The sequence below is a fragment of the Sinocyclocheilus rhinocerous genome, unplaced genomic scaffold (assembly GCF_001515625.1).
Source record: "Sinocyclocheilus rhinocerous isolate Xijiao unplaced genomic scaffold, SAMN03320098_v1.1 scaffold567, whole genome shotgun sequence".
NCBI classification, from domain to species: domain Eukaryota; kingdom Metazoa; phylum Chordata; class Actinopteri; order Cypriniformes; family Cyprinidae; genus Sinocyclocheilus; species Sinocyclocheilus rhinocerous.
In genome coordinates this window covers 814,683-824,902 of record NW_015649134.1, presented here as the reverse complement: position 1 = coordinate 824,902, position 10,220 = coordinate 814,683, and the positions used below count along the sequence as shown (strand labels likewise).

At 39.0% G+C, this 10,220-nt stretch overlaps 2 protein-coding genes across 3 annotated transcripts in view; one reads left to right on the top strand and one right to left on the bottom strand.

Moving 5' to 3' along the window:
- The window catches only part of LOC107710267 (uncharacterized protein K02A2.6-like), an 8,134-nt gene extending 3,766 nt beyond the window's left edge, over positions 1 to 4,368 (top strand). The window contains exons 2-3 of the mRNA XM_016514995.1: positions 1,026 to 1,691; positions 2,920 to 4,368. Coding sequence (XP_016370481.1) covers positions 1,026 to 1,691; positions 2,920 to 4,368 — 2,115 coding nt within the window. The remainder of the gene's footprint in view (positions 1 to 1,025; positions 1,692 to 2,919) is intronic.
- A 2,688-nt stretch (positions 4,369 to 7,056) lies between these two features.
- Positions 7,057 to 10,220, bottom strand: part of LOC107710284 (rab11 family-interacting protein 4B) — a 24,609-nt gene continuing 21,445 nt past the window's right edge. For both annotated transcript variants that reach the window (XM_016515013.1, XM_016515014.1), the window contains exons 12-13: positions 9,471 to 9,614; positions 7,057 to 8,811 (exon numbers count right to left, since the gene is read on the bottom strand). In XM_016515013.1, coding sequence (XP_016370499.1) covers positions 8,695 to 8,811; positions 9,471 to 9,614 — 261 coding nt within the window. In that variant the 3' untranslated portion in view covers positions 7,057 to 8,694. The remainder of the gene's footprint in view (positions 8,812 to 9,470; positions 9,615 to 10,220) is intronic.

Below are 10,220 nucleotides of genomic sequence, written 5' to 3'. Positions count from 1 at the left end.
AGTCAAATGCACAGATTGAAGTGGAAACCGGATGAGGGGTGACAATAATGAATGGGTCCAACTTTGCCAAATTGTGGGAAACAGATAAAATTCCTAAATTAAAGACTTGTTCTTTGAATTTAAAGACTTACACTGGCCAAGTTCTAACCGTGTTGGGTTCTGCACAAGTAGAAGTCCGATACAAAGGCACAGTGAAGGAGTTACCGGTAGTGGTAGTACCCGGAACAGGACCCAATTTATTGGGCAGAGGATGGATTAAGGAATTGGGGATGGAATGGGAGGCCCTACATAGGATGCAAGGGGTGAACAATTTAACTTTGCCTGAAGTCCTTAGCCAACATGAAGAATTGTTTAAAGAGGAGTTGGGGGAATTGAAGGGTCCACCAGCGAAGATTTATGTAGATAAGGAAGCGGTCCCAAGGTTTTTCAAAGCCCGACCGGTCCCTTATGCAATGAAGGCAAAGGTTGAAGTTGAAATAGAACGCCTGTTAAGAGAACACATCATAGAACCTGTTAAACACTCTGAATGGGCTGCACCTGTAGTACCTGTTTTAAAGTCTGATAATACCATACGTCTATGTGGGGACTATAAGCTAACGGTAAACAGAGTTTCAAAGTTGGAACAGTACCCCATTCCTCGGATAGAGGATTTGTTTGCAACTTTGTCGGGGGGACAGAAGTTCACAAAATTGGATATGAGCCATGCTTATCATCAGATTGCATTAGATGCAGAGTCCAGGAAATATGTCACAGTGAATACCCACAAAGGCCTATTTACTTATCGTGTTTTACCTTTTGGAGTCTCTTCTAGCCCCGCCATCTTCCAACGGACCATTGAGGGGGTACTGCAAGGTCTTCCACATGTGGCAGTTTTCCTTGATGATATCCTGGTAACCGGTCGTAATGATGAAGAGCATCTCCAAACTCTTGTGGATAGATTGGATAGATTGCAGGAAGCAGGACTGCAGTTGAAACGGAGTAAATGTACCTTCATGGAAAAGTTCTTAGGTTTCTTAGGTCATAAGGTGGATGACACAGGCCTCCATCCCGCACCAGAAAAGATGACAGCTATTCAAAATGCTCCCTCACCAAAGAATGTGACAGAATTGAAGGCTTATTTAGGACTTTTAAATTATTACAATAAGTTCTTGCCCAACCTGTCTACTGTTTTAGCCCCTGTGCACAAGTTGCTGCGAAAAGAGGTAAAATGGAACTGGGCTGGGGAACAAGAGGCTGCTTTTGCTCAGTCTAAAAAAATGATTCACAACGGACAAGTTCTGGTCCATTATGACCTCCAGAAGGATGTGATTTTATCATGTGATGCTTCTCCTTATGGCTTAGGTGCAGTTCTTTCGCATAAGATGCCTGATGGAAATGAAAGACCCATAGGATTTATGTCACGAACATTGAATCAAGCTGAGCGGAATTATTCGCAGTTGGACAAAGAAGGGTTGGCTGTAATGTTTGGCTTACAGCACTTCCATAAGTATTTGTATGGTCGAAAATTTACAATCGTTACGGACCATAAACCCTTGTTGTCTTTATTTAACGAGTTAAAAGCTGTTCCCCAAATGTCCTCTCCTAGAATCCAGCGATGGGCTGTGACCCTGAGAGCATACGAATACTACAACATCTTCAAGGCTGGCAAAGATCATGGCAACGCAGATGCTCTTAGCCGGCTACCATTGCCAATGGAATCTTCCACCGAGCAAGAGGAAAGAGTTCTAATGCTGGAGAATGCTGATATCACCCTGATCACATCAGAACAGGTGAGGGAGTGGACAAGAAAAGATCCAGTATTATCTCGGGTAAGAGAAACCCGATGAATTTGTTTGCATGAATTAACAGGAGCGGACTTTGACCCATTCACATTAAGGAAAGATTAATTAAGCGTACAGGATGGTTGTGTGATCATTCCCAGTGTGGGTAGTAATCATTCCCAGTGTGGGTAGACCAGAAGTTCTTAAACAATTGCATCAGTCTCACCCAGGAGTGTCTAGGATGAAAGCTTTGGCCAGAAGTTATGTGTGGTGGCCCAAGTTAGATCAGGATGTGGAAAGGCTGGTTAAAACCTGTTGTACGTGCCAAGAGCATAGGAATGTTCCAGCTGTTGCCCCACTGCATCCTTGGAATTGGCCGGACAAACCATGGCAACGTTTGCATGTGGATTATGCAGGATCGTTCATGGGAAAAATTTTCTTTATTTTGATTGATGCACATTCAAAATGGATGGACGTGTATCCGGTGAATTCAGCCACATCTGCTTCCACTATTGAATGTTTGCGGAAGAGCTTCAGTAACCATGGATTACCTGAACTGATTGTATCAGATAATGGTCCTTGCTTCATTAGTGCCGAATTCAAAGAGTTCCTTCATAAAAATGGAGTACGGCATGTTATTTCTGCACCTTACCATGCTTCTAGTAATGGTTTAGTGGAACAGGCTGTCCAAATTGTTAAAACCATGCTAAAAAAATGTGTTGATGGAACAATTGCAACTAAATTGTCTCAAGTTCTATACAGTTACAGGATCACTCCCCAGACCACCACAGGGCTCTCTCCAGTGAAAATGTTGTATGGACGGAAATTACGCTGTTCAATGGACTTTATACATCCTGATTTGACAAGGAAAATTCATGAACAACAACAAAAGCAAAAAATCTATCATGATAAAAAGACCCGTGAATGGAGTTTTTGTGTTGGAGATCCAGTACTTACTCGGAACTTTACTTATGGACCGAAATGGATTCCGGGTCATATAGTGACTGTGACTGGACCACTTTCTTATAAAGTAATGGTGGGCGATGGGCGAGTGGTTCAACGGCATGTGGATCAAATTCATGCCCGACAGAAATTGCTTGTAAACACTTCAGAAGAGGGAATGGACTGTAAATTCCCTGATTTCGACATTCCTGGAAACTCAACACCTCGGCTACCATTGCCAATGGAATCTTCCACCAAGCAGGAGGAAAGAGTTCTAATGCTGGAGAATGCTGATATCACCCTGATTACAGCAGAACAGGTGAGGGAGTGGACAAGAAAAGATCCAGTATTATCTCGGGTAAGAGAAACCGTGCAACGCGGATGTTTGCATGAATTAACAGGGACGGAGTTTGACCCATTCACATTAAGGAAAGATGAATTAAGCGTACAGGATGGTTGTGTGCTTTGGGGGGCCCGAGTAATCATTCCCAGTGTGGGTAGACAAGACGTTCTTGAACAGTTGCATCAGTGTCATCCAGGGGTGTCTAGGATGAAAGCTTTGGCCAGAAGTTATGTGTGGTGGCCCAAGTTAGATCAGGATGTGGAAAGGCTGGTTAAAACCTGTTGTACGTGCCAAGAGCATAGGAATGTTCCAGCTGTTGCCCCACTGCATCCTTGGAATTGGCCGGACAAACCATGGCAACGTTTGCATGTGGATTATGCAGGACCGTTCATGGGAAAAATGTTCTTTGTTTTGATTGATGCACATTCAAAATGGATGGACGTGTATCCAGTGAATTCAGCCACATCTGCCTCCACTATTGAATGTTTGCGGAAGAGCTTCAGTAACCATGGATTACCTGAACTGATTGTATCAGATAATGGTCCTTGCTTCATTAGTGCCGAATTCAAAGAGTTCCTTCATAAAAATGGAGTACGGCATGTTACTTCTGCACCTTACCATGCTTCTAGTAATGGTTTAGTGGAACGGGCTGTCCAAATTGTGAAAACCATGCTAAAAAAATGTGTTGATGGAACAATTGCAACTAAATTGTCTCAAGTTCTATACAGTTACAGGATCACTCCCCAGACCACCACAGGGCTCTCTCCAGCGGAAATGTTGTATGGAAGGAAATTACGCTGTTCAATGGACTTTATGCATCCTGATTTGACAAGGAAAATTCATGAACAACAACAAAAGCAAAAAATCTATCATGATAAAAAGGCCCGTGAACGGAGTTTTTGTGTTGGAGATCCAGTACTTACTCGGAACTTTACTTATGGACCGAAATGGATTCCGGGTCATATAGCGACTGTGACTGGACCACTTTCTTATAAAGTAATGGTGGGCGATGGACGAGTGGTTCGACGGCATGTGGATCAAATTCATGCCCGACAGAAATTGCTTGTAAACACTTCAGAAGAGGGAATGGACTGTAAATTCCCTGATTTCGACATTCCTGGAAACTCAACACCTGTAGTTGCTAAAGAGACTGAGGGAACAGAGACTGAGGACATTTCTAGTGAAACTAATCCCTCTGAAGCATCTGGGGATTCCTCTCAACATTCGGAGATAATCACTGAAATGAACAAACCTGCTAGTCCTGTTGTAATTATGAGACGCACAAAGAACCAGGAAGTTGCCTACCCTTTTGAAAGATTATGAACTGAAGTAATATTGAATGTGAATTGAAGACTGAAAAAAGTGGGGGGGGGGAAAGAGAAAAAAATGTAACAAAAAAAAGTGAATTGTAAACTGTGAGGCTATTTTTTTACCTATGTAATTGTGATGCTAGTTGTAATGTTACTGTAGTTATATATATTTTTTTGTGGAGAGAAATAGCATTGTGATTATTATGTAAGCTTGGGGGAAAAGGGATGTTGTAGAGTGACAATGAAGTGTCAGTTGTAGTGATGACCTGTAGAGGGCAGGCTAAAGCTGTGTTGGTATTTGCTTAAAAAGCAGCAGAGAAGAACTTGGTGTCTGTGTAAATTGACTCTACCTGTGATGTGATTGAGTGTACTGCTGGTTGATGCATTCCGCTGAGTAAATGCACTCTTGAACAGATCTCATGCCTCCTCAAGTTATTACAATTAGCCTGAGCTCAGTAGATTATAAACAAATTTACAATATTTTCTGTATCTGTATTTTCTGTAAGGAAGCACATACAGTATACAAGGAACTAACAGCCTTATTCTTCGGCATCAGCAAACTGGTTGTCCACTACAGCATAAATAAATCGGACCCATTCCAAAGACGTTCAAAATGTAAAAAAATTTGTTAAAGGCAAACAACACATGAACATTCCATTCTGGTAGTGTTGGATACATTACTTGACTTTTCACAAAGGTAATCCTGTTTTTTTTTTCCAACATTAATTTCAAATTGTCATTGACTATCCCAAATGCAATTGATTTAACTCGTTTTTTATTTTTCAAAGTTATCTAATGTTGTAGAAATCCAAATTCACTTGAGCCAGGCGTAATTCGTTTTTTTTTATTTTGTACATTTGGATCTCTTCCCCCTTTTGGACAGGGGTTTTGTTGACGTTTTCTGTATCAATTAATTAGTTAGTTGTCATCCCTGTGCCAAACAACCCTGTCTCCCTTGTACGTTACTGTGATAGTGCATGACAATCTGTCATTGTCTAAATTAGCCTACGTTTTGTCATCATTAACAAACTTAACTATTCAGATTTTTGAACTCACGGCGGTGACCTCGTTTGCGTCAAAACTATTGCTCGTAATTAGTGATACGATGGCGAATGAAGATGATGCTCTTGCGGCGGCCGTTCACTGTGGTCCAGTTTTCACTTTCACTGTGGTAAAAAAAAAACTACCGCGAGCAAGTACTGACTCTCTGAGTGAAACAATTAAACGGAGTTGAAACTGCTAAAGCAACCAGCGCCCTCGAATGGTCAAAGCAAACACCACATGATAAAGCGTTAATATGTGGGCTTTAAACGCTCTTCTTGCCATTGTTTTACTTTGTAGGGTGTTGTAAAGTCTCATTGAGAACTGGGACGCCTGGGTACTCTGAACTCAGACACTTTTAATATTGATGAATAGCATGAAGTGCTATTGGAGCATTATAACATTTAACCAGAGCTAACGTCGTAGTCACGAGGATTGAGAGACGCCAAAGGAAGTAATGTGACTTGCAAATGTTTAACAGATATAAATGCAACCTTTTTTTAGATATATTATGTTGGGTTATGTCACCTTTGTTATACTATGACTGTATACGTTTGTTCAGTATAGTCTCGGTGTTAAATAAAACAGTACAGACTAAATATAACCTGCAACCCAACAGAACAATAAACGTTAGTTAGGCCTAGCTCAGAAATATCAGCTCAAGAGCAAGTGTGTTTCACCATTGCATTTAAGCTTCTTTGTCAAGTCAAGTCACCTTTATTTATATAGCGCTTTTAACAAAATAAACTGAGCGAGAGAGAGAGAAAAAAAGAAAAGAAAACAGCAATAGGCACGAATGGAAACGCTAATGACAAGCTAACGAATGCTAACGCGCTGCAGGTGCGCTGCACTCGCGGTTTTAGAATAAAAGCGGACGATCAAATTAATCAGATTAGGTTGATAGATAATATCAGAAATATGGTGGGAATTAAGTTATATTTTATCACTTTAAACAACAGAAAGCGATAGAGATTTTACAGAAAAACAAAGCTACACGGAGCTACAATCACAAACCAGCTGTAATGAAAGCAAGGAACAGTAACAATATAAAGTATTAAGATTGTTATTCAAAGTATTAAGTAAAAATATGTCTTGTAGGCAAATGCCTGTATTCCAGCAAATGATATTTGTTTTAACGACATTAACAGTTCCAACTATCCTAGTGAACATACCTTGACCATGTATATTTCTACCTTTCTGCAAAAATAATAAGCTTATGTAAATTGTAGGCTATAGCATGACATGACAATAGCAGGTGTTCATTGCTCCTGTTATTTGTGATATGCTTTGCTTTTCCTTGTTTATCATGTTATTTTATTTTTTTAATATATCCATTGTATCATGACGTATATGACTCTTGCTCTGTTTATGACACATGTACATCACTTACGAGATTCATAAATGAAATGTTCATATTATATAAACCTCTCTTAATGTCTGATTATTTGCATCAGTCTTGAATACAGTGTCATGTACTGTATATACCAAACCCTTTAAGCCACATATGGAATTTTGTATTGTTTTATTTTAAAAGATCAGTTTGTTAATTTCTCATGTTCAAGTTCAGTATTCAGTAACATCTGACATGCAAAAGTAAATGCCTATATGCACATCTTGATCTAATTTAGATCTGAAACAGAAATAAGCCCACAGTCATAAGTATTGCTAAGGCATTTCAGATTAATCTATTATGCAGAAAATGAAATGCAATTGGTATACATTTTGTGCAAGTGTACAGATATCCCTTTTTTGGATTAAAGTGTGTCACCATTCAGCATGTTGTGAGTTAGTCTGCTCTCTCATAAACAAGCAAAACGAATACTGCCGCCTTCTCCAGCACCTCCTTTATAAATATAAAGAGAATAAGAAATAATAAGATACTTGTTATGGTGTTTCCACGACTAAAAATATTCATGAAATAAACTGAGAAACAATGTAAAATCAATGAGTGGCACAAGTAAAAAGGTAATTTCTTTACATCATTTACAAGTCCTACACACATGTATAAAGTGTAATATAGCTCAGCAATTATTTAATGTGTGACTGAAAAAAAAAGGTCTACTTGAGGGTTTAACTGATGAGTGAAAAACCACAAAGCTACAAGGAAATGGGAGGTATTTATGTGAGAAAAAAAATCGAATTTACAGAATTACATATACTGAATGTAGGCCTAGATCCGCACAGAATAAATCAGATGCTTGATATTGTCATCACATACAATCTATTGACTGAATAAAAGATCTGTGGGGGACACTTTTAGGATACTCTTTAAAAAAAAAAAAAAAAAAAACGCCATTTTTAGATGAATTTTACATTTAAAAAATGTCTGACATTCAATATATGAAACCTTCCTGGGATAGGAACACAAATGTAAGTTTTGTGTGTTTTAGATTTGCATTATCTGATGTACATGTTTATTTGTATTTAAATCACATTATAGAAAATCATGAGAATGTTGCATTTGAAATTATTAACTGAATATTATTTTAGTTTGGAAGAACAAGTCCAAGTTCTTTAAGGCTATTAAGAACATAATTCAGCTGATGAACAGACAGGTCTAATGCTAAAGCCTGTAAATAACCTTAAATACTTGTTTGGTACATTCACAATGACATTTTACATTCATCCTCTAGCATTTTCACTCCTTTTTGAATCAAACATACTGCATGTAATATCAGAATAAACATCTCACCTTTACATTGCAAACACAGACTAGAGCACTGCCCTGCTCTAAAATGTATTTCTTTTACAACAGGCGGTGTTATCAAGTTCCAGTTTCAATTTCCTCTCCCCTATTCTTCTAATTTGTCTTTCCTTACATCGTTCCCTCACATGCCATATAAAAGTCTCTTTCCTCTGATCATACTCTGCAATTATGAATGGGACAGGCTTCGATGTCCATCAAATAGGTAGTTATTTCTCTTTTTTTTATCATTCAACCTTTCTCATCACATCCCAGTGCAAACTCAGCAAACATACACCATCCATATAATGCAAATACACCGTGAAAACATCCAGTGTCATATATTCACATATTAGTTGGTGCAATTCAGTAACCATAATGACATTCCAGTTAAAACTCCTTTGTGTTGTACAGAGCAGCAAAAATGCCCTTAAAAAGTGCATGAAATATTTCACCAGAATATTTTAGATTTTTGTAGCATGAGAAAGGTGCACAAAACACCCAGCACATTGTAGATATTGTGCATTCAGAGGCACAAGTCATTTGACGTTCAGCGCTACCTCAGGGGGAGCTCTAGATCCACTGTTAAGTTTTTAAACAGCTTATGACAGGCTTTTAGTTTTTGATTTCCAGAATAGACGGGTTGTGGTCCAGAATAGATAAAATTATCTTGTCCATGTATTGCCTGAGTCGGAAGTTTATCTCCTCTTGTTCCTTGAGGGCTTCCATCAACTGTGGGAATCAAAACAATTTTAGAATGGTATTGGACCGATTAATTGGACAGGTCTCCAAAACCTGTCAATGCATTACAAGTTTCCAATAAAATGGAAAGTTTGCGGAAAATTAAAACATTTGAATGAGATTTGAGAACTACTGAGAAGGTCAAGATTAACATACACATACAACTTTCATTTTGAACTGTACCTCATAGGTTGACCTGTTGCTGTTATTGGTGGTTTCAGAAAACTTTTGTCCCAATTATGCTAATGAACATTTCGAAACACATTCTATTTTATTTCTCCTTTTGTGCTCCTCAGAAGACAGAAAGCTCATTCATTAGTAGGGTTTAGTTTTTGTTTGTTTGTTTTTTCCTCCTCCACTGGAATGGTATGAAAGTGAGTAAATCACGTAATTTTCATTTTTGTGTGAACTATTCCTTTAAGAACCTCACAAAATTCATATATTTTGTTTATATTGTAAATGGCACCAGAGGCCCTTTTCAGAGAACGTTCCAGAAAAAAAGTGCTTCATACTGTTCTATTACTCACTGGTACACATTAAAAGGTGTTTTTATTTATAGGCTTCCTCTAGCATTAATCAGCTTTATCAGTAGATCAAAGTTATGTACTCTTTGTTTACAATATTCAAATCAAAGTCCTCACTTATCTTACCTGGTCACGGGAGGCATGATCAATCTCCATGGCCAGAGACTGCGCTTTTGTCTGTGTGGCAAACAGGGTTTTGGCCTCATGGAGGCTCAGACTGAGAAGCTGACCATTTAGATCTTCATTCTGTTCCCTCAGTTTCTGGTTCTCCTGTGATAGGAAAGAGGGTAGAGTTACAATTTACCTCAAAAGATGATCCAAGAGTCGTCTTGCTTTTCCTTTTCCTTATTGTGGCCTTGTTAACTAAAACAAGAGAAGTTGGTAAGGCCAGCTTCTGCTGGCAAAAGAAAGCAGTAATTTGCAAATGATGATAATCTTGTTTGAGATGGTTATGCAATGACTGTAGATTAGAAAAATTACCAGATCTTCTTACAACAGACATAAGCCAAACTTAAAGGGCCGGAGGCCTAGAGTGAGGAACGGCCGGCGGGCTAGAGTGAGCGGCGGCCAGCGGGCTTGAATGAGGAACATCTCCTCTATGCCCCGCCTTTCTGAAACGCGTCGATTTTTACAAAGCTCATCAGTCTGAAAAGCGAGTTCTGATTGGCCAGCTATCCAGTGCGTTGTGATTGGCCAAATACCACAAGCGTGTGACGGAAATGTTACGCCCCTTTCCCATATTGTGATGCCATGTCCCCGGCGGAGCGACGAGACAAAAACATTAAAACCCATTATAAACTAGGCATTTGTTGCATCCAGTGGGGACATAATTACGGATTATAATGACTTATACTGTCTTTTTACGCGTTGCGTTGC